At 42.7% G+C, this 25253-nt stretch overlaps 1 protein-coding gene across 1 annotated transcript; it reads left to right on the top strand.

Annotated features, from left to right (window-relative positions):
- The first annotated feature begins 7689 nt into the window (after positions 1-7689).
- Positions 7690-24636, top strand: FAM241A (family with sequence similarity 241 member A). Its single transcript, XM_081877468.1, has 2 exons — positions 7690-7932; positions 21061-24636. The coding sequence occupies exons 1-2, from the start codon at positions 7735-7737 to the stop codon at positions 21304-21306; spliced, it is 444 nt and encodes a 147-aa protein (XP_081733594.1). The 5' UTR covers positions 7690-7734; the 3' UTR covers positions 21307-24636.
- Positions 24637-25253: the final 617 nt, after the last annotated feature.

The following is a 25253-nucleotide window of genomic DNA, read 5'->3' as shown; positions in this document are numbered from 1 at the left end:
TGTCATTTTCCTGATATGCCTTTTAAAATTCTTCTGCACCCCAGACATAGGTAGGAAAACTGCTATAATTTTACAAAGAAAAAGAAAGCTCAGCCATCACCATCATTATTCGCAGGATGGCAAGATGCAATTTATTTTTAAAGGGGGAGACAATCTACAAATTCTCATTTAATTTTAATCTGGCATGTGTCTTAATTTACATACCAGAGCACACAGAGGAAGAAAAATGGGGTTAGAAAATGAGGGAAAGGGTTGCAGATAGAACAATCTATCACGAGGTTACTTTTTTTAAAATGTCATATGTTTAACTCAAGGTATAAAGAAATTGTTTTAACTTTCTTGGAAAAGCCAAGCAAACAAGGCATAATTCAGCCCCCCATTCTTATGAGAAATATAACCACTGAGTTCAGCACCACTGAGCCTATATTTAAACTGCCGCCACCTCTGAATTCAGTGCACTAAATATAACGTTGGTCACAATCTATCCTGTATCTATCTTCTTGTTTCTTATGAAATACTGCATTTTGGTGCATTTCTCCCCAAAACAGCTTCAAAATGACTGGGGGCAGGGGGAGAACAAGTTAGCTGCTTTTTTAAGCCAGTAATGTAGAGCATTCCAAACTTTTCATGTTGGTGGCACACTTTTCGGACATGCATCATTTTGCGACGCAGTAATTCAGTTTTACTAGCAAACTAGAGGTTAAACAAACTCCTTTCCAGTCCCAGGAGGAGCACGGGGAGCGTTCAAGTGACACACTTACACACTGCAGCTGACACTTACGTGTCACAACAGAGTTTAGAAAGCTCTGCAGTAATGTGTACATAGCTGGACTGTTATTACAAGCCACTGGGGGGCACTGAACCAAGCTGTGTCTGATTGGAGTCGGGAGTTTTCTGCTGCTGTTGGGTTTTTTTTCAAGAAAGTTGATAAAATTCTACCGACCCAGACCCTGCAATCATTACCTGAGGTTCTTTTTCATGTGCCTCCTCCAAGAGAGGTCCTGAGGGTGGCAACATGAGAACAGGACTTTTCTGTGGAAGCTCCTGGCTTGTGGAATGCTCTCCCCCAGGAAGATTCACCGGGTGAAAACATTTCTCTTTGACTAACATTCTATGTCATTTTAAATGTGTTTTTGAGGGGGGAGTTATTAGTTTTGTTTTGCTTTTATTATGTATTTTGTGTTTCCATTTTGTATTGTTATGCCATGAACTGCCCTGTAATTTTGGGATGAAGGGCGGTACAGGCTGTGACCATTCGTACAGGGGTTCTGTCCCTGGACCCCACACACGTCAGCAGAGCACATATAAGCATACCCTGTCCGCATTCCACTCCACCCCACACCCATTCCACCCCACATTCTGCCCCATCCCTGTGGATGGCAGGGCACAGATATAGCTCTTGCCAAGGGCATAAGGCAGCCTAGGTATGCCTCTGGTCATGGGTTGGGTGAAAGGTTTTTGTCACACTTACCGTATTTTTTGCACCATAACACTCACTTTTTTCCTCCTAGAAAGTAAGGGGAAATGTCTGTGCGTGTTATGGAGTGAATGCCTGCGGGTGGCAGGGGGGATCTGCTGCAGTCGTGAGCAGAGGATTCATGGTTCCCCTTCCTTCCCTCCTCCGTGGTTACAAAGCATGGATGCACATGGATCCTCAGGATTTTTGCATTGGGCTACTCCAAACTCACTGTCAGATCACATGTCTGTGGCCACAGCATGAACCACAAAAATCTATTTCGTTTAGAATATTTTTTTTCTTGTTTTCCTCCTCTAAAAACTACGTGCGTGTTATGGTCTGGTGCGTGTTATAGAGCGAAAAATACGGGTACCTTATATTCAAAGTGGTCACAGGGTGCTTGTCAGCATTCCATTCTGTAAATCAGCTTTCTGGTGGTTTGCATTCTGCAGTCTTCCCAGGTACCCATGTTTCTTGAAAACTCCCATAATGTTTCTCTGCTAAGCTTTACCGTAAGTACAGGAAAGCAAAGAGACTGCCTGCTGTATGCCTAGCACCTGTTCTTTTTTCTTTTTTAGGCAAAGTGGTGGTGTTGTTTTTACTTTTAAAGTAAATGGTGCAGAAAGTTGCTGTTTTTTAAAGGTTGAAGAACAAGAACCTCTTAAAAACAAAATCAGTGAGTGCACCTATTTCATGTGCTTGATTGCTACTTTCTCTGCTTCCCACATTTAGGGAAAGCCATCAGGCGGTAACTCATTCCACAGGGCTTTCTCAGATCACTAAGCGAAGGCAGTCAGGGAGGCTGTGGAGCGCTTGAGAAATGTTTAATGGAAAGAACAACACATCACTCATAGAAACCTCACAAAGACAAAACAACCACAGCCCTGCATCCACTAGGGCAGGCATTCCCAAACTGTGGTCAGCAGTGTGATTGTGGCTTTGTTGTCAAAGGCAGGAGATGGCACATCCATCACAAAGAACGTTCTTATTGATTTTTAATTGTATTTTTATTGCTTCCTTTATTTCATATATTGTATTTCATTGTATTATTTGAATTCTATGGAATTCTAGTGCTTGTGCACTAACTCAGTGTAGTCCTAAATCAGGGTGGGGACCTGAAATGGCAGACCTTGGGGTCTCAAATTTCAGAGCTGAAGGATGTGTGTGGTGTCCCATTAGTGTAGTGGTGGTGGAAATGCTCGGGGGCAGGGGGTTGTATTGTCAATGAAAGATGAATTACACTAAAACAATGCAGCTTTAAGAGACCAGGGTTGGGGAACATTTTTCTGAAAAGTGGAGGGAGGGTAATCTGTGAGATATTGCATGCATGTGATAGATGAGAGCAAAGTCAGAGGGGGGTCAGAGGCATCACCCCCGTTTTCTTCTGTCTGATGTCTGGATCATTTCAATGCGCTCTACATGGAGTTGCCTTTGAAGACAACTTGGAAACCTCCATTAGTCCAAAACGCCGCAGCCAGATTACTAGCTAGGGTTCCATTTAGAACCAACATATGGTCATACGTTGGATCCTGCACGCCTTGTGAGTCAGACGTTTTGGCTCCTGAACACCACAAACCCGGAAGTGAGCGTTCCAGTTTGCGAATGTTATTTGGAAGCCGAACATCCGGCGTGGCTTCTGCGGCTTCCGATTGAGTGCAGGAAGTTCCTGCAGCCAATAGGAAGCTGCACCTTGGTTGTCGAATGTTTTCAGAAGTCGAACGGACTTCCAGAAAGGGTTCCGTTCAACAACCAAGGTACGACTGTATCATCTTTTTTTAAAGCAACTTCACAGGTTCTGGGCTCAATTCAAAGTGATAAGGTTAGTGTTTAAAACCCTCAATGACTTAGGCCCAAAATGTCTGAAAGTCCACCTCCCTCCCTACAGACCCTCTCAGGTGTTAAGATCATAGTTCTTATTTCAAATTTCACTGTTCTCGGGAATTAAAGAATTACTGTATATGGAAAGATTGCATCACACAACACTTGCAACCAGAAATGTTCTCTTTAAAAGATTTCTGAACCAGCGTGGGGAAAGCTTTAAAAGGCAATGCTGAGAAGCCACTGTTGCACCAAAGTAAAAATAAGCTACCCTTTCCCACCCCCCAGTCCCAATGATAAGAGTTTCATATTTTGGCAATATTAATGCAAAAGCATTTTGGCTGACAAATCTGTTACCTAATACTGTTAAATAATTTATGCATTTGGAAAATCATTTGTCCTTACAGTAAATTTGCAAAATAAAATATTAATCAAGTATGAGATTCATTTTGACTCAGCTCTGACAATTTTAAAATGTATCAAATATCCCACTAAATTGTTTTGTTTCAAGAAAATCTGAAATCATAAGGGGTGTTTTTTTGGGGGGGAGGGTTTAAAAAAACCACAGGTTACTGCATTTATTTTTTCATTTTTGTTAAAGAGGGAAACAAGGATGTCTCAGCAGTTTAAACCTTGCACACGAAGGACTTTCAGACTATTTTTATCAGAAAAACGAAAATATTTTTGGAACAAGCATGTAACGGCTTTCCCAATCTAACACAAAACCACACTGAAAAGCAACAGACAATAATAACAGACAGTAATAATGTTATTGAGGTAGACATGTAGCAAATGAATGTGTATAGTGCTGACCTTGGAAGCAGAAAGAAAGCAGCCTGTTTATGATCACAAATGTTTTGACTGGATCCAAACGGCTCCTTCCCATCCTCCCCACAGCCCCATTATCCTGTTCTGCTCAGTCAGATGATTTGATTTAGAACATTACTAGAGAACCTGATACCAGATGTTCTCCCAGTTCTTTCAAATCAATATGTGTAATTCAGTTCCATCTCTTCCCTTGGTTTTCTTGCTCCTTTGACTCGCTGGTTCACACACCTGTACACTTCTTAAGCCAGCTCGATCACTTGACCTGTCTTTTCACCAACAATGTATAGGCCCTTCTGTGTGCAGCTTTTCGACATTTCAGTCATAGAATCATCGGGATTCAAGATGACCTTAACAGATTGGAGAACTGGGCAAAAACTAAACAAAATGCATTTCAATAGGGGCAAATGTAAAGTTCTACACTTAGGTAGGAATAACCACAGGCACAAATAAAAGATGGGGGACACCTGGATTGCCAGTAGTACGTGTGAAAAGGATCTTGGGTTCTTAGTTGACCCCAAGCTTAATATGTGTCAACAGTGTGATGCAGCCACAAAAAAGCTAATACTACTCTAGACTGCACCAATTATTATTATTACAATAATACAATACAAATACCTTTATTGGCATTACAAGTTAAGACATTTCAAATCTGTGGGATAAATTTAAAAGGGACAGGAGTGAGGCTGTTGAGGGTCACAAGGCACTCGATTGTTCTGCTTCACCCTGTCTATTCCCTATTGCTTAGTAAGGTTATGAACATAAGCTCTGCAATTCAGTGTGAGGAAAGGAATAGTGAACTCCAGGCATCTGTACACTGGGAATGAGGGAAATAAATGCCTAGTTTGTATTCTGTTGACACAGGAGATGGAATACTTGCAGCCAGAATCTTCTTCCTATTCCTGAGAAACTAAGTACAGTAGTAAATGTGCAAGGAGTAACCTGAAAACCCATCCGCTGAGACTCACTAGAGCCATCTTGTGAGAATGACAGCAATTTTTCTACTTGGGTAGCTGAAGGCTCAATGAATCTCAAATAATAATTTGCGGGCAACTAAATGTTTCAACAAGTGCTGGTTTAAGAAATCTGTTGGTTGGCATCCATCTGCATCAAGAAACAACAGAGAACACCTTTGAGGGTGAAGTCAAACTGTTGGAAGGTTACAGAACCCAATGTGGTTGCTGTATGAGATACGTAGATAGTCTCATTACATGATCTGTATTCAAACATTATCACCTAGGTTTTTCCTGGATTGAATTGCTACCTAGATGCTTCCCTTTTCTTATCGGACTTCCCTTTTCTTATCGGAATGAGACAATAAAATTCTTGCTGGCTTTCAGAATCCCAAGCCTTTGGGACATTTGCTTTAAATAGCAGCTGGACATATTTGTGTGATAAGGGTGCATTAAAAAAAAAAAAAGCTCACCTGACTTGTATTATTAGTATATTATTACCTGCCCTTCACCCTAAGGTCCCATTAAAAAACAACATTAGGTAAAGGTAAAGGGACCCCTGACCATTAGGTCCAGTTGTGGCCGACTCTGGGGTTGCGGCGCTCATCTCGCTTTATTGGCCGAGGGAGCCGTTGTACAGCTTCCGGGCTATGTGGCCAACATGACTAAGCCCCTTCTGGCGAACCAGAGCAGCACACGGAAACGCCATTTACCTTCCCACCGGAGCGGTACCTATTTATCTACTTGCAGTTTGACGTGCTTTCGAACTGCTAGGTTGGCAGGAGCAGGGACCGAGCAACGGGAGCTCACCCCATCGCGGGGATTTGAACTGCCGACCTTTTGATTGGCAAGCCCCTAGGCTCTGTGGTTTAACCCACAGCGCCACCCGCATCCCTTAACATTAGAAACACTTTAAAACAACTCACAGGCCTGATCCTGACTATCCCCTTGCCTGCTTAGAAATATAATTTGCAGACTATGAGGAGGGAGCTAAACTCTGAAGAAGAGTGTTGTACTGCTAGCAATTCTCATTCATATCAATGTAACATGTAGCTCATTAAATACTTAACAGGGCTCCTCTTCTAGAAATGGAGGGAACCTGGTATAATCACATGGAGCAGAATGTGTCATAATACAGTGGTTCCCAATTAGTGGTCCACAGACCCCAGGGGTTCTGTGTAACCCATCCAGGGGGCCCATGGCACATCCTTGTCATCTGTCTGGGACATCCAAAGAGAACGGTGTCTAAAAATGCACGAAACTGCAACCGGGTGTGCGTCTCGCACAAGACTGTAGCGCCCCAAAAGGCACCAGGACATGTTGGAGGGTATGGTGGCAACATTCATGCAACAATAACAAAAACCACAGAGATGTCAACATTTTCAAAAGTAGGGGGTTCATTGCTTGGCTTTTGAAAAGCAGGGGGACCACACAGTACTTAACTAATTGGGAACCACTGCCATAATGCATTCCTTAATATTACAGTGTTCCCCAGACTACTGCTTTTTTCTTTTCTTTTCTTTTTTGATAACACCCATTTACCTTTTCAACAAGGCACCCTATCCTACCAAACAACTCCTAGGAAGCAAAGTTGGGGGAGAGGAGTGTGTGGTTTAGCAGGGCCAGGTGACAAAAAAGGGGGACTGCCCGTGGCAAGCAGGAGCTGTTGTATTATGTGTTTGATTGGGTGTGTCCTTATGTATATGTGTGTGTGTATACACACACACACGTGTGTATGTGCATACATCCAGTGCTTTTTTCGGGGGGGTGGGGTACGCAAGGGCGACACATACCCCTAAACATTTTGTGAACCTTTGTACTTTTGTCCATTTACTGTATTTATTTTCCCCAATTTGAACTATAAAATGGTGATTTTCTTGAGTCAAAATGAGAGTGCCCCTAAACATTTTTAAGGTGGGGGAAGCACTGCATGTATCTGTATGTGCAGCTACATACCCAGTGCTGGATTTATGTATAAGCTCAACAAGCTATAGCTTAGAGCCCCACTCTCTTGCCCCCCCCCCCCATTTTTCACTATTACAGTAAAATACTTCTTCCTAACTGTATTTCAGTTCAACAATTACTTTGATGAAATACATATTTTGTTATGTGCAAATGGCTTTAGATACCTATTAGGTCCATAAATTACCATATAGCATATATTCAACACAAAAAACCAGCGACAATTTGTTGTTGACAAAGGACAGCTGGACATATAAAGGGCCCCATTTCCTTCAGCAGCTTAGGGCCTCATCAAACCTCAATCCGGCCCTGTGCACACCGCATGCACTATGGGAGGGTGAGCACACAAATATGAAGCGTGCATGTGCGTGGAAACGCGTTTCCAGCTCTGCCTCCCGAGCAAAGGCGGGATAGACACGCACCGTTTCTGTCACACGCGCTCACCGACACTCGCTCTCTCACGCACAACACACCCACACACCCACACCCCGCCCCTTTTCCTCCCAGCGCCGGCACAACCCTCGCCCCCTTCCTCCTCCTCCTCCTCCTCCTCCTGCAAACCCCGTGACGCCTCTCGAGACCCGCCCTGCGAGGCGGCAGAGGCGGCGGCCGCCGAGGCAACAGAAGAAGCGGCAGCGTGACAGACCGCCGCCGGGTCGCTAGTCGTGCCCTCCCCAGCCTGGAGGAAGGCGCTCCGGCACCCCGCGACGAAGGGGAGGGATGGGCTCGACCGAGGAGCTGCTGCTCCCGCCGCCCGAATACGCCTTCGAGAGGGACTGGGAGCCGGCGCCATCGTTGGCGTCTCCGGGCGGGAGGGCAGTCGCCCGGCACAGGCGGAGGAGGCAGCACCGGGAGCAGCAGCCGAGGGAAGAAGAGGAGGAGGGCGAGGGCGAGGGCGAGGAGGAACAGTTACTGCAGGTGAGCGGCTGCATCTCCGGGTGGCCAGGTGCGGGTTGTAAAACGCCTCTTTTTGAACCTCGACCAGGCAGGATCCGCCCCACCAGTTGCCCGGGAGAACGGTTGGGGCCGTTGCCTTCCGGGGCGGGGGGGGGGGGGCTTCTTGCAGAAGCATCTGGTTTAGCCGATTGTCGTTAGCAGGATCGTGCAGAATCCACACGCACACCTTTTGGATCCGCTGCAGCCCATGGCTCTTCTTGGGTCCTGGGAGCCAAGCCTGGTGGTGGGACCGGGACGTGGTTTTGTAAGGGGTGGGGCGCCGCACCTGTGCAGCGCTGGCAAAAGCCGGACAGTGCACGCGCAAAACGCGCGCACGAGAAAAGCGGGGGGGGGGGAGCGCCCCCTCCCTCCCTCCATCCTTGCACTGTGTATAATATCGTGCCTATGGCGCTTGCGCTCTGAAAATAAAATTATAAGCGTGGCTGCTGTTGTGAAAGGAAGAAATCCATGGTAGGGTATCTTTGCATCCCCCCATCGGATAAGTGTGGAGGATGGTGATCGTTGGGGGGGGGGGAGACACTGAACTTCCTGGAAGTGTCTGTGGGGGGGTGGAGTTCTGCTAACCCCCTTGCAAGTTTTCCTGATGATGTATTGGGAAAATACACCCCACAGCCATGTTCATGTGGTTATGCAAACTTTCCACATGAGTGTGATTCTCCCCCCCCCCCATTACTTGGGGGGGAAGAGGATAAGAACCCTATATTAGCTTTCCCGTGCCACATCCCCATACATTTAAAGCACATAGTTTTCCCCCCAAAGAATCTTGGGAACTGTAGTTTGTGGCTCACAGAGCTACAATTCCCAGCATCTTAACACATCACAGTTTCCAGGATTCTTTAGGAAAAGTCATGCACTTCAGATGTATGGGGTGACTGTGAATGTGATGAGGCAGGTTTTGTGGACTGGGCTTTAATACTAATATGTTTTGGGATAGTTTGTGGGTCTTTCAGGTTGCTTTCCCTTAACTAGAAAAGGTGTCTGAACCCATGCACACAAATCACTCTCTTATAAACACAATCTTTGTGACAATAGAGCACTAAATAGTTAAATCCTCCATATTTTCAAAGAATGTGTGGAGTTACAACAATCATTGAGTTTGCAAAAATGGAGTTAAGAAGAAGAGGAAGAGGAGTTTGGGTTTCATATCTCGCTTTATCACTACCAGGAGGAGTCTCAAAGCAGCTAACATTCTCCTTTCCCTTCCTCCCCCACAACAAACAGTCTGTGAGGTGAGTGGGGCTGAGAGACTTCAGAGAAGTGTGACTAGCCCAGGGTCACCCAGCAGCTGCACGTGGAGGAGCGGGGGCGTGAACCCAGCTCACCAGATTACAAGTCGTCCACCACTACGGGGTGGTAATTTAATCTGAATTTATTGAAATGGAATAGTAGGGTGTGGTCCAGTTTTTCTGTCTCCTTTTATGCCTGCACAGGTGTACACATAGACATAGCAGTTGCAATAGTGCGCCCAGTGCACTGCAATTTACCCAGTCTGGAAATACCTGAAGGATCACATAGCAATGGAATAATTATAGACTAGTATGCTATCCTTTGTTTATGTTTAGAGACTCTAGTCACAGACGCACCTCTTAGCGTCATTCAGATTTCTTGGAAGAAAGGCAATACAAGATTCCAGGGAAAGTGTCTACAATGATGTTTGTTTGTTCAGAGGAATTGGGTTTATTGATTGACATAAACCCGCTTTGTGTATTCAGCTTCTCCGCATGTCTCTTGAAGCACACATCTGCAATATGTGTCCAGGTGTATGTGCATAGGATGAACTCCACATAATCAGGAGCCCTGATCAGATGAGTCCTTTCTTACATGTGTAAAGTTGTAGTTATGGGCACATGTAGCAGATATTTCAACATGCTAATGGTTGTGGACAGAGTCTGCCACTTCCCTGTTTTCACTGTACGTGCAGAGAAGAGCCCTAATGTATGAAGAGGGCTGTTCTTATGGAGGAACGAGAGATTCAAATTACAGTTCTGGTCAAAGCAGTCGTTTGGAAACAAACTACTGTTTTGGAAACAAACTAAATTTAAAATTTGTTTCTAAATGCATGGGTATGTTGTAGCTGGCATAATCTTAAAGGCGTTCTTTATCACTGTGTAAGCAAGAACAGGAGATGCCTGTTTAGAAATGGTGGCTTTTTACAAAGAGTAATTTTTGTAAGTGGAGAGCCAGTGTGGTGCAGTGGTTAAGAGCGGTAGATTTGTAATCTGGGGAACTGGGTTCGCGTCTCCGCTCCTCCACATGCAGCTGCTGGGTGACCTTGGGCCAGTCACACTTCTCTGAAGTCTCTCAGCCCCACTCACCTCACAGAGTGTTTGTTGTGGGGGAGGAAGGGAAAGGAGAATGTTAGCCGCTTTGAGACAGACTCCTTAGGGTAGTGATAAAGCGGGATATCAAATCCAAACTCCTCTTCTTCTTCTTCTTCTTCTTCTTCTTTGTAAGTACTTTTATAATCCTATTTTTATCATGCCTGTCAGCTTTCACTTTATTAGCTTTTCTCTGTGTACCATTGTATCCAAAGCATGAGCTCACAGTTCTTTCTAAACAGATAAATGGAGCACCTCTGGCTTGGAAGAATCTGTTCATTATAGAGACCTGCCAACATTCTACAAAGAGGTGTGCTCAATTACGAATTAACTGGAGTTTTGCAGGTTCACTGTGCCATGGTATTGGTCATAAAATTTCCTTTTCTGAAAAACTTTTTGCAGAATTAGTCAGCCCCATTTTACTAGAGCCTTTTTACCTAAATTTATGGACAGTATTTATTCTATCTGAAATACTTACTTGCTACCTTTCTGCCTCCTAGGTGGCTGCCAATAAATGAAAATTAACAAAAGGCAGCAAACAAATAATGGCCATTGCATATGAATTGTAGCCCTATTCAGGCATCTGGTTCTTGTTCACATGCTGGAAATCCTATACACCTAGAAGGCTGACCACTTCAGACTGAACTGATCACACATTGGCCTGGAAAGCTGGCTGGCATGCGCATAAGTATCAAGGCTAGGGCTAGCCCCACACATTCTCATTAGCCAGTGTAGCTAATGTAAACTAATTTGTTATTTATTGTGACTTGCTCTGGGAAAGTACCTAACTTCAAGGCTGTTTCTGAAACACCATCTCCATTTCAAACCATATGAGAATTGAAGATGGTTCTTGCAATTATGCAAAATATATGGGGAGTCAACACACTTTAAAAAAAAATCTGAATAAATTCTGGCTTGGGAAATTTGTCCTTTATTGTCACTGTGAGAATCTTCTTCTAGGCTTTTTTTGGGCTTCCAAGATTTGAGCTGCTGGAGCTAGTCTATGAAGCAAGGCTATCTTGGTCCACATAGAAGGACACTACTTAGAATCATAGAATCATAGAGTTGGAAGAGACCACAAGGGCCATCGAGTCCAACCCCCTGCCAAGCAGGAAACACCATCAGAGCACTCCTGACATATGGTCGTCAAGCCTCTGCTTAAAGACCTCCAAAGAAGGAGACTCCACCACACTCCTTGGCAGCAAATTCCACTGTCGAACAGCTCTTACAGTCAGGAAGTTCTTCCTAATGTTTAGGTGGAATCTTTTTTCTTGTAGTTTGGAACCATTGCTCCGTGTCCGCTTCTCTGGAGCAGCAGAAAACAACCTTTCTCCCTCCTCTATGTAACATCCTTTTATATATTTGAACATGGCTATCATATCACCCCTTAACCACCTCTTCTCCAGGCTAAACATGCCCAGCTCCCTTAGCCGTTCCTCATAAGGCATCGTTTCCAGGCCTTTGACCATTTTGGTTGCCCTCCTCTGGACACGTTCCAGTTTGTCAGTGTCCTTCTTGAACTGTGGTGCCCAGAACTGGACACAGTACTCCAGGTGAGGTCTGACCAGAGCAGAATACAGTGGCACTATTACTTCCCTTGTCAGTTTGCATGTGAGGTGGCACAGCAGGTGGCTTGATAGTTGATATATGGAGGCATGTGGCATCAGCACATTTTACCTAAAGTGTTTGAAGGGATGCCCCCTTACCATGCTGCAGGAAAAGAAGTATAGACTCTTGCAAATAATAATACAATAATGGAAAAGAGAACATGCAACATCTCGGAGAGAACCTAGAGCCAAAGGGCTTCAAATTATTGTCAACCCAATGATGTGATGCAATATCCAGTTTTTAAGAAGCTTCTCAAGAGCTTGCAGTGCTGAAAAACATTAATTAAAAAACTTGGAAAATTGGTGGTTCAGAACATAAAACTAGTTCAGGAGCACCTCCTTCATGTCACAACTGATGTGGGACGTTTATGTAAACATTAAGGATGTTTGTTATAACTTTTGTTATAACTTTAGCTCTGAAAAGATCTTGCCATGCTGATCAAAAGGCTCTTCTGCTACCCTCAAGCTCTTCTGCTCCTAATGGGTTATATTCGGTGAAAATGCAAAGGTTCCTGAGACTTGCTTTTTGTAAAAGGTAAAGGAACCCCTGACCATTAGGTCCAGTCACAGACGACTCTGGGGTTGCAACACTCATCTCGCTTTATTGGCCGAGGGAGCCGGGTCATGTGGCCAGCATGACTAAGCCGCTTCTGGCAAACCAGAGCAGCATATGGAAACGTCATTTACCTTCCTGCCAGAGCTGTACCTATTTATTTACTTGCACTTTGTGCTTTCGAACTGCTAGGTTGGCAGGAGTAGGGACCGAGCAACAGGAGCTCACCCCGTCACAGGGATTCGAACCGCCGATCTTCTGATCAGCAAGCCCTAGGCTCTGTGGTTTAGACCACAGCGCCGCCCACTTTTTGTACTCTGCAACTAAATATTGGAAAGTAGCTTCTTTACGGAAAGAAGTTGTCTACTGTTGGCTAACTTTTGCAATACTTGCAACCAAGGCCTCATCTGAGGAATCGACTGTGACATTTTCTGCCGTTCAGGAACCAGCTGTTGACAGTTAACATGCTTTCCTTTTTGTTCTCTCTTCCTGTCTTAGTGGGATGGTGGGACCCGCATTGTGTTCTAAAAGGAGAAACAAAACTTCTCTGTGTTTGCAGTTTTATAGCAACTGAGAATAAGGTTATATTTTCAGGAGTGTTAAATACCTAATGAAATACTCCTAATCATCTTCAGAGTCGCAAGTGTTAGGGACAGACTTGTAGTGATATAAATTAAAATTGTGATAACATTTCAAGAACAGCACAGTTGTCCATGAAAGTAGAGATAGGGAATCAGCACCAACCTTGTGAGAATGCAACTGATATTTCACAGATGCTTTCCACTAATAATTGTTAATTTAGGCATAACAAAAAATATAGCATCTGCGAATCCATTTGGGATTAGCCTAAATTTAATGGACAAAATTGTGGCCCACAGGCGAGTTTTAAGTTAAGAGGTCATTCTTATAAGATCTGCTTGTTCTTTGGATACTTTTACTATAGAGCGCTCTATCCCCTGGTCATCAAACAAAGTCTTTCACATATATCACTTGTAGGCTTTAGTGATATAGTTAGGTTCCTGTTTGTGGGCTTCCCATAGGCATGTAGTTGGACTCTGTGAGAAGATGTTGGATGAAATGGATCTTTGGGCGGATCCAGCAGGGCTCTTCTTGTATTCTTAAATAGTTATACAGTATGTTGACTTTAGTGTGTAAGGGAAGGGTGGATCTTCAGAACATTGTTCATGAGAGCCTACTGAGAATTTGCTGGGATTTTGTGTAGAGGACGGCCTTTCCTCATCACAACATCTGGTGACCATTTGGATTTCAGCATCCGACTCAGCTTCCTACTCTGCTGAAGATTTTCCCCACACTCAGCAGAAACTAGGAAAACACCTGCAGGTCCACTGGCTGCTTTGCAAAGGCAAGGCAACCATAGCTTCTTTTACATTTGTGTTCTGAGCTACTTTAGGGCAAAAAAAAAGGGGGGGGAGAGAATAAAGGGTCGTTAAAAACAATGAGGACATAAGAAGCTGCCTTAATCCATCTAGCTCAGTATTGTCTACACACTCCCTGATAGTGGCTCTGCAGGGTTTCAGACAAGGGAAATTCTTCTCCTTCCTGGAGAATGAATCTGGGATCTTGGGCATGCCAAGCAAGTGGTCTACCTCTGAGCTACAGCCCTTCCTCCAAATGAAGGCTTAATATCCAAATCTCTGAACTGAATTTTGTTAATGTGTGAAGAAGCCTGCTATAAGAGTTTCTTAAGCTTACTCTTCAGATGCTTTAAAATCTGACAAAGAGAGCACCATTTATACAAAGTAGGCTCCACATAGTGCCTTGTACTACTGGAATGCACATTTCTGCTGATTCTCCTTCAGCTGCAGCCCTCCACACCACATCCGTGACCCTAAGGAGTGGGGTTTTTGGGGGGGGGGGAGTATAAAGGAATACAGCCAGAAGGAGGAGAACACAGGAAAGCTCCATTGCGTGAATGGAACTCTGAAATTCTTTGGATCTGTGCCATAGTTACTCAGCTCTTTCCAAGTATATTAACTACATATATTCAAGTAAGGATTTTTAGGTTATATTCCTAGCTGTTCCTCTCTTTTTCCTTTCCTTTCCTTTCCTTTCCTTTTAAAAAACAACAACTAGAAATCTTGTTATCTGCCTTAGCGGAAGTGTATGCTTATAAGCTTATTATTACAGTTTTCTCAATGAGGAATGAATAATATGAATTACAGTTTATGGTTGATATTTATAGTAAATACTGCAAGCCCAGAGTTTTGCACATTTTGGCTGATGAGGGAAGCAGAAAAGGATACCATTTTCATACCTGTTGTACACTTAATAAATGTTTTGTATTGTTTATATTGCATTTTTATTGTGCACTTCCATAGGTTTAGCAAACTGTAAAGCAAAATAAATGAAACTTGCTTGTGTTCCAAAATATTTATTATGTGATTTTTTAAAAAATTACAAGTTCACAGACTGGGTGTTTGTACTTCCCATACTATTTCAGCTTTAGGTCATTCATTTAGCTCTTTAAAATTTGTGGATATTGGCAATAAATGTACTTAGTAGTACCCCTAAAGGTAAAGGTACCCCTGACCATTAGGTCCAGTTGTGAACGACTCTGGGGTTACGGCTCTATAGGCCGAGGAGCTGGCGTTTGTCCACAGACGGCTTCTGGGTCATGTGGCCAGCATGACTAAGCCGCTTCTGGCGAACCAGAGCAGCACACGGAAACGCCGATTACTTTCCTGCCAGAGCAATACCTATTTATCTACTTGCACTTTGATGTCCTTTCGAACTGCTAGGTTGGCAGGAGCAGGGACTGAACAACGGGAGCTTACCCCATCATGGGGATTCGAACCGCCACCCTTCTAATCGGCAAGCCCTAGGCTCTGTGGTTTAGACCACAGCGCCACCCACATCCCGGTAGTCCCCCTACTAAGCATTTATCACTTGATTGTACAGCTGCTAGGTTGCTACTTAATCTATGATGATGTTTTGGTTTCTTACACACTAATGACACAGCATGAATATAGTGCTGGGGTTTTTTTATTATCGGGGGAAGGGATAAGTCCAAATCTATTGGTCAGTGTTTGTACAGTTGACATTGGCATGGAAGAATGGTTGGTATAAACAGTATTATTCAGGACAGTCCTGTCCCAACTCATGGCCATTCCAAATGTGGCAATTTGTTTTTGACATGGACTGTAGCACAGACGCGGGATGGATGTTGAGTACAAATAGTACAGATTGCATACGTTTCATGAGTGCTAAATTGTGTTAGACCTAAATTGTGTTAGACCTGTTCAAGCCTCATTGCTTTCTCTCTAATGTCAATTAATGTGAGCTGATGCAGCTTACAATAGTGTATGTTCCTGTTTCCTACAAAGTGTTTGGCACCATGGCTTTATTTTAGGAAACCACTTCACAAAGTTCTGGCTGGATTGGTATTTGCTCAGCTAGTACTTAAGTGCTCAGTTGCCATAACCAAATTCTTGAGCCCAGCTTGGGGAAGCGGGGGGGGGGGGGGAGCTATTACTGACATCATATGGCAATAAAAAAAAATTCATATAACAGCTGAATAGGTTTTTGCATAGTGGTTGCTTTGCTTTTCATTGTTCATTTATTCCTTATCTCAGTTCAGCACTACCAGCTTAATCCTGTGCCTGCTCATGTTTTTCCTTCCCAGAAGAAATAAAATAAGCCATTTACTACCAGTTAAATGTCATTCCTGACTGTTCAAGCTTTGCTATCTTATTTTATTTTTATCTGAACATAAATATAAATCCATTGCTGTAACATTGTTCCTGGTATGTTACATTTTAAAATTTAAGAAACCAGTAAAACCTTTTGCTAACCCTCATTCACATTGCAAAATTAAAATTTAAGTTTTATTTCTTTCCCCAGAAAAATATACATTCTATATTTTGTGAAACACTACCAAATTTTTAGTGGAAACAGTAGTGGAAGAAAGTAGTGAGTTATCCCCTCTGAAAATATTTATGATGTGGTATAGGAAGATCCTGTGCGAACACTTTTGGTTTCTATTCTACAGCAGTTGCACTATCGCACATGTGACTGCATACATTCTAAAACTCTCTTGTGTACAATTATAATTTATTGCATTTCCTCTCATTGGCATATATTATTTCCTTCCTTTCTCCTCATTTAGCCTCACAACAACCCTGTGTTATTATGCTGTGAGATCAGAAGTTAGGCTGCAAGCTTCTTGGTGAAGTGGGGTTTGGTACAGTACTTGTGTCTTTGACATCTAGTATACTAACCAGAGGGCAGCAAATGGGTAGCAGATGATATGGAATTATGACTCCCATCATCCCTCACCATTTACCATGCTGGCAGGGGCTAATGGAAGCTGGGAGTCCCAACAATGTTTGAAGAACATTGGCTCTGCCTAGTGCTACAACACCCTGTTCTCACAGCAAGAATCACTGCTTAATCCTCTTCCCAGTTACTGGCATCTGTCTGTCTCAGCAGACAACGGAAGTGCGTGCCTGAAGGGGTGAAGCCAAATGGTTGAAGAGCTACAGCACCCGCTGTGGCTGTAGAGATTGATATGGGAGAGAAATGTTTTCTTGCAGTTGGGGCAGATGAAGGGTTCAGGTTTTGCTGCTACAGGTGCAGAATGGCATTTCTCTCTGTGCTCCTCTCAGTGGTCATTTCAGTGGTTGGTGCTGTGGATATACAACTTGAGTGCCTTGTCTCCAGGCACTGCAGTCGTCTGCAAGGTATTCCCATATGGCAGGGTTAATGTTACCAGACTCCATGTCATGTTGGCAGACATCTTTGTAACTCAGAGTTAGACTGCCAACAGGCCTAGGGCCTGAAGCCAGCTCCCCATAAAAAACATCCTTGGGGGTCCTGGTATTTTAAATTCTGTGTGCATGACCAAGCCAGCATAGACATCACAGAGACAGAAGTGTGAACATGCTGGGAATGTGGCCTTGAGAGAGCACATGCTTGTTCAAGACTCTGTCATGCCAAGTGCACAACTCACTTCCACAACTCGCTTCCATAAAGCAGCATACTCAACACAAATCCTGGTAGACCTTCAACTTGGTATTTGGTCATTAGCATCACATTCTCCCAAACGCTCTTGGAAAGGCAAGTCATTGCTGTAGTTGGCTTGCTAATACACCTGTCCAGCTCAGCATCGATGGAAAGGTTGCTGGTTATGGTGGATCCCAGGTAAACAAAATTGTCTACCACCCTAACCATGTGTTGCATGGAGTGCTGAAGCCTTGGGCAAAATGGTTGATGAGTCTCTGTAGAGCTTCCTTGGAGTGCACTCTTAAGGCTGTGTCATCTGAAAACAACATATCTCAGATTAAGAACCCACCACACTTTTGTCTTGGTGTGAAGATGTGCCAGGTTGTACAGATCCCCACCCCTCCTTGAATGGAAGTACATAGCGTCTTCAGTCAAGCTGAAGGCATAGGGAGAGCAAAGAGAATTGGAGTGAGAACACAGCCCTATTTCACACCGTTCTTTACAGGGAAGTGTCCATGGATGAACAGTCATATTGGAGGGTGCCATGTATGTTCTTGCGGAAGGCACAACCATATTGTGGGCATCCTATCTTGTTGAAGAGTCCTTTTTGGCTGACGAGGTCAAAAGCCTTCGTCAGGTCTATGAAGGCAATGTATAAGGGGCTTCTCTGCTCTCAGCATTTCTCCTGCAGCTGGCGAGTGAGGAAATAATGTTGACCAGTGACCTCTGAGCTCTAAAGCCACATTGTGACTCAGGATAGATCCTATCAGTGAGTGTAATTTGTTCAGAATTACACAGACAAAGGCTTTCCCAACAGTAGCTAGCAGGGAGATTCCACAATAGTTATAAGCATGGCAGTCACCTTCCCACAATACATGTGCTAAAGTTTCTTCACTGTTTCTTGTATGCTATATTGATTATAACAGCCTACTTTTTAAAAGAGAGAGAGATAATGAAAATATTTTAATAACTTTAATCAAATGGATCTGGTTATAGAATAACTGTGATTCCAGACACATTCAGCAACGTTTAGCTATATTTATACTTTTATTGTGGGGGTGGGAATAGAAGGGAATTTAAGCCATGCATAGGTCATTGTGTGTCCATGTGCATGCACCGAAGTCATGATGCATCTGCTTCCTCACCTAGAGATTCAACTTCCAGAGACCCAACATTTCTATAAAAGGCAAAAGCAGAAAAAGAGTGGATACTAGAGTATATGCTTTGGGTGATCTGCCAACTGAATCCCATGCCTTGTTGCACATGCAACTGAAGTGCTTCATAGTGCAGATCTCGAGGGGGAAGTTACATTATTAGCATGAGGCTGATCTTTCAAACCTTGTATCGCAAAAATGACAGTGCAGATACAGAGGAATGTTCAAACCTTCCACCTTTATTACTGCAGAAGTTGGGAAGGGGGAGAAATTACTAAACTCAAAATTGAGTGCAAATTGCTGATTGGTTTGGAGGATGTGTGCGTTTTTGTTTCGTTTTTGTCTGAAGAAACCACTTGAATATAAAAAAGAGTAATACTTGCAGCTTTTCGTTTCTAACTGTCCATCTACTTTAAGGAGATACACAGTAATTTTGCAAAATGTATTTAATATGTGTTAGTGAAAATATTGAACCACATAAAACTAGTTGATGTTTATGAAATGGGAGACTTTTGTGCACAACCATGGACACAAACATACTCTGCTAGATGATTCTGTATGTAAATTTATAAACATTCACTGGTGGCATAAACCAAAACTTATTAGTGTTTAAACAAAATTTCTAAATACTATCTGAACCGACAAGTACAAAAGTCTATACTTACAGTCCATATGTTACATTCCTTCTTGGCTTAAGCTACAATATTTAATTTCTTCAGGAAATTCTCCCTCAAGATTTTGGTGTATTTACATACATTCACTGGTGATATAAACCAGAACCTGAAGAAGCCCGAGACTCTTCATGGGCCAAACAGATGATTCTGTATGGCATGGGTCACCAACATAGTGTTTGTGGGCTCACATGTGCCCACAGAGGCCTTCCTGGTGCCCATAGGGTCTCTTCCCCTGCTGAAATTAGGGCTTGAACAAAGCCTTATTTAGCTATTCAAAGGCTCTCCCCCCCCCCCCAACTCTAATTCTATATGGGAAATTGCAAAGGGGTTTCAGCTGGAAGGAAAGAGTTGTGGCATGTGTGTGGTGCCCACAACAGTTCCTCTATTTCACAAATGTACCCGTGAACCCAAAAAGGTTGGCAAACAATAGTGTACGGCATCAAAGGAGATCGGGGCTAAAATATGCCTCAAGGTGAACGATGTATGAATATTGCTCTTTATCTGGAAATAGCTTTCAGCATTTTATTATAATGAGTAAGGCAGCACTTTAACCCTTATGAATTCTACTAAACTAGAATTTTAATTTCTAATGGCACATACTTCCTGCACTTATTCATGTGTAATGTAATGTAAGTCTCATGGAGCTTAAGGGGGGTTACTCCATAGTAAGGGTACTTAGGATTACACTGCTTGTTATTGGGTTTTTTGGCCTGTTTTGCTACTCACTAGGAAAAAAATGCAAGCTGTATTATTCTTGCTGTTAGATATCTAATTAAAGCATCAGTGTAGGAATTGTTTTGGCTATAGAACTAGACTTAAAACTCTTCTCCAGATTTTTTTTTTATGATGGATATTTAATCACGATAATTACAGTTTACAAGGCAAGCCTTGTGTTGCTAACAGTATTGACTTGTTGAGTAAAATATTTATGAGTAGCTTCTTGCTGAGCTTTGCTCGTCTTTAATGGAAGCATTAGCAGAGCCGTGCATTGTGTACTTCATCATCTTAAAAGGTTGCTTTACATTACCCATCTCCATCAAAAGCCTGTCCACAGAAGCTTTGTGCAATATCTTTTTTATAAAGATGATAAGGAATTCAATACTTGGCTCTGCCGCTGTTGTTCAGTAGTACACTCCTGTTATTACGGGGGAGAGGTGACAAGATGGAGCCGTGAATGAGGAAAAATGATCTCTCCCCCATTCTCTCTTCTCATGGCCCATGAGGCACAATTGCAGACACAGGAATCTGCCTTATACTGAGTCAAGACCAGTATTACCTACACTGGCTGGCAGCAGTTCTCCAGGGTTTCAGGCAGGAGCTCTTCCTAGTCCCCCCGGAAATACCAAGGATTGAGTTTAGGACCTTCTTCATTCAAAGCAGATGGTCTACCCCTGAGCTCTGGTCTTTTGGGGTCGGAAAGGTAGTGTGATGGAAGAAATTACCAGTTTCTAGAATTAAAAAGGTGCAAGTAGCAGGGTGTTGGGGAAAAGGGAAACCTCCTGAGTATATTTACGCAAAGCCCTTTATGAAAATTTCAAGTAATGACAGATTTGGGAAAGGGGCGTTTCTAGTACAGCACCTTATACATTATAGGCATTAATAAAATACATTGCTTTTGGATGACAAAAGCCAATATTGCAAGTTATTGTTGGTTGTGGTAGGGGCCACTATAAAACATTACAGTGCAGAAAGATGAAAAACACCAACATTTCTGCACAGGAGGGTGTGTGTGTGTTTTTTAATGGCAGCAGTAACATGCTACAAATTTATTTATCTAGTTTTTAATAATCCAATGGTTTGGTTTTTTTCCCCTTACTGCAGGTCCGAGAAGAAGACAGAGACTACAGTATTGAACCTATTACAGATGACTACAAAAAGATGGGAACTCTCTTTGGAGAGCTCAACAAAAGCCTCATTAGTATTGGCTTCACAAGGATGTATTTTGGAGAACGGATTGTGGAACCTGTAATAGTCATATTCTTCTGGGTTATGCTCTGGTTCCTTGGTTTACAAGCTCTTGGACTTGTTGCAGTCCTATGCCTTGTCATTATTTATGTTCAGCAGTAAAGCACTATAGATGGTGGTTGAACACTATGTAATCTCTTGGTGGATTTACATATTAAACCAAGCAAGAATAGTATATTAATAGCTGGTGTGCTGAACATTATATTGCCACTAAAGTTATGCACTCTTTCTTTTTGAACTGTCCTTATCTTTGCAATTTAAAACAAAGCAAAAAATTCTAAATGTGTTATGAACTGATGGGTTAAAGAGGACCTTAATACAGGACAGTGGAAGCTAATTAATAGAAGATGCTGAATCATTTTAGTTCCTGTGGGTTCCAGTCCTGGAAGGTCTTTTTGGTATGAAAAGAAACCTGCCCAAAAATTAGGTTAGCAGTGGTTTTATATTTGTTCAATGACAACTTTCCAACAGTCCTTTTTGTATTGCAAACTAAACTTTTTAAAATGCTGGTTTGTATGAGCTTTTATGCTTCATTATTTTATATCATCCTGTAAATCTCTCTGCAAACTTCTTTAGTCTTGTGTGTATACATATTCAGTCTTAAGCAAGTATGCTTCTGTACGACTGGTGCCATTTAATGCTTTATATGTATATAAGAAAAATTAAGGGAGGAATTCCACGTCACACTCTTCTGATCGTTCCATCAGTGCAAGCATTTTCCCCCTCTCCTCTGCCTGCCTGTTTCTCCCAACCCTTCAGAGCAAATTTGGAGAAGGCGCAAGGGTTTCATGGGGCAGGGAGGGGAGAGCCTTTGCACTGGCTTCCACTAGCGTGCCAGGATCCAGCCCAACATATTTACTAGATAAGAGACTAATACTCTTGCAGCTTTTCGTCCATGTTATGTTCTCATTGTGACAAAATATTCCTCTCTTTTTGTAATGGCTTTCTAACATCCTACATCCTGTATCTGAAACTTTTCTATACACAAGCACAGTAGACTTTGATGCAAGACAAGCCACACTAAAGATGGTGGCTACAATCTTTCATGTGTTCCTTTCTAGTGATAGGGGCATAGTTCATTTTGAGGGGATTCCAAAAACAAATTTCCTAGGTTTGGATGTATAAAACCCATCCTGAATTAGGTCAGATTCCTTCTGAGTCTGAACCCGATTTGCAATGATGCCAACTGTTCTTTTTGCCATTCTGTACCAAATGTACTCAGGAGTGTAAGGGCTCAGTACAAAGCCATCATTAGGCCCTAGTATACTGCTGAAAGTATTGTGGTTCTTATGAGGTTGATTTGCAAAGTGAAAGATTCTTTGAATGAGAAACTAGTCAAATGCTAGAGAAAACCATATTGAATGACAGCCATATAAGCATATTGCTTGCGCAATCTGTTGTAGCCAGTGTCCCTTTTTTACAAAGAGTCCTTACCTTCACAGAGAGGCCTTTGATCAATGGAGGCAGAGCCGGCCTGCCCATAAGATGAGGTGGAGCACCTGCTTCAGGTGGCAGAAGTTCAAGAGATGGCGCTCGGCCCACCCCACCGCTTCCACCACTGAGAGGGAGGCCCATGGGCAAAGAAGCCAAACGGCAACACTTTGAGGAGTGCCTGGGCTCTCACTGAGTTCAGCAAGAGCCAGGGCATTCTTGTGCCACGTTGCAAATCAGCTTAATTGGTAATGCTTTGACGAGCAGCACTCCAGCTCCCACCAAGCTCAACGAGAGCCAGAGTGCAGTGGTGGAAGAAATGGGGAAGTGTTAGAGGGACAAGAAGGTGGCAATTCCTGTTTTGCCTCAGATGGTAAAACAGGATGGGCTGCCCCAAAATGGAGACCTCTGGTGGAAGGGAAGGACATTTCGCTGATACCTCTTTTTCTGTGGAGCTCTAACACTCCCTTTAATACTGTTCTGGATAGTCTCCCAACCTTCTCAAGCTATTTTCTGTGGGGTGCAGAGAGGAAGAAGGAATCATTGATAACTTCATGCACCTACCCCATTGGTGGTTGTCTCTGCTGAATCAAAAGCTCTTTTGCAAACAAAAGTTTATTATTGGATACAATCAAACAGAATTATTTCTGCAGCTTTCATTCTGTTCATACTCTATGGTCACATAAATATTTTTTTTCTTGCAACATAGGTGTTACAACTATTCAGAAAAGGTTTGTTGAATTTGGATGCAATTTATTATATGCTCAACATAGTAGCATATTTTTTCACTTTTAAATGAATTTCTGAACTCCATTTTATTTGCCAAATATGTTAAGTGTCCATAACATTAAAATAGCTGAACCAACCTTTTTCTCCTGTACAGTTTGCTTCATGCAAACATTTAAAATGGAGAAGCATTTGACCTTGCTACCTTTTGTTGCTGTTGACTTGTAGCAACTATAAGTGATCTCTTGTGAGTACTATGGCTCTATGTACAGCTGAATCTCCTTCACCTGCAGTATATTTCCTATTCATTTCATGAGAGGAAGACAAATCTGTACAAAGTGATTGCATCCATTGAAATGAATGAGGAAGGGCCATACATACAGGACCTCCATGTGAGCCAGTGCAGCCCAACTTGGGCTTGGGATCAAGGTTTGCATGACTGGGGCACATGTTTATAGCTACATATTATCAGAAGAAAAATATACAATTAGAATTTAAAGAATGAATTGGCAGAAATGTTTGAAAAATGAGGAATAGTTTCACAGGTTTTGTTTATAAAATGTATTACTCTTGTCTGTTGGCTACAAAGTTCAGTGCTATCCTGGTGCAAGCACTATTGAAACAATTGGAAGGTGTGTAGCAAGGAAGACAGTGTTAGGTTGCCATATAAATGTCCATTGTGAAGAACAGTAACCCAACTTTTTACTTTGTATATATGTATATTTATTTATGTGAAGATATTTAAGGTAAATTACCACTTGGGCTATTGGTATTTAAATTGTTTGGGGAGCATACTATATAAATCCATGTGTGGGGATATTTCCACCTTAATTGATTTAATGACTCAGAGTTGTATGTGTGTGTGTGTATATATATGTTGTTTGAATTATCCAGCTGTACAAGAAACCTGGCAGGATCCAAAGGACCATGCATGATGTTTCATTTACAGACACCTCTTCTTGCTCCAACTCTTTTGCGCCAAAATACCATATCCAAGGGTTGGTTAAACCCTTCAGAGCTGCACAAAACATGATGCAGGTGAATGTACTCAGGCGTAGAAATTGAAGGCCTCCCATCCATGTGTGGAAAAGCTTTATGGTCAAGCACAGGGGCTTTGGGAACACAAGACTATTAATAGACTGTTGGACTCTCACTTGCACTGAAAAGCTGCCACACACAAACTGACAAGGTTAAATTATTTACTTAGATACGTTTCTATAAAAGTGTACTTTGAGAACACTTCGTTGCGTTTTCTAATAAAATGCTTTCTCATTACTCATTGTCCCTGCCTGATCATTTTTCATGAGGAATACATGGGAACATCAAAAAGCGCAGCTGTATTCTGTTGAGCTTGTGATTCAGTGGGACCTGCAATAAACCAAGAAATCATTGTACAACACTAAACAGAGCTGCATCCGTGAAGAGCGAAAAAATCACTTTAGTAACTGGTGGTTTAGGATATAAGAGAAACCGGCATGTTGGTAAAGTGCTATTATTTGCAGATTACCTCCACTGCAATACTAGATTTAAGCATGCATTCAAGGGACCAGTGGGGAGTTTGTTTGGTGGGACCTTCTAACCATTCCTCATTGAAAACTAGTCGCCTATGCTCAGTCAGTTGCTCCCCAAACACAAGGGAGTTTGGGAAGCAATTTAATACTAGAAGTAGCTTGGGCAGCAAGCATGAAAGGGAACTCAGAAGCCTGCCCATTTGAAGCTTTCAGAATACTGTTCTTACTGTGCAGTGGGCTTTCCATATGTGAGCTACCCTCCTACCCTAAAAATAATAATTAATTGGTCAATAATTCCAGATCCCAAATGGCTAATCCAGTCATTTCCCCTTAGCTGAACATTTCTGTGACAGCCCAACTGTGTGAGAAGCCTTCTGATTC

Source organism: Podarcis erhardii (genome assembly GCF_964252035.2).
Source record: "Podarcis erhardii genome assembly, chromosome: 9".
NCBI classification, from domain to species: domain Eukaryota; kingdom Metazoa; phylum Chordata; class Lepidosauria; order Squamata; family Lacertidae; genus Podarcis; species Podarcis erhardii.
Note: the sequence above shows the minus strand (reverse complement) of the source record. Positions and strands in the feature narration are given on the sequence as shown.

Excerpts from the sequence above, each read along its gene's own strand:
- FAM241A (XM_081877468.1), top strand. The coding sequence starts at position 7,735 with ATGGGCTCGACCGAGGAGCTGCTGCTCCCGCCGCCCGAATACGCCTTC. Across the intron at positions 7,933-21,060 it reads AGGAGGAACAGTTACTGCAG|GTCCGAGAAGAAGACAGAGA; the intron begins GTGAGCGGCTGC and ends CCCTTACTGCAG.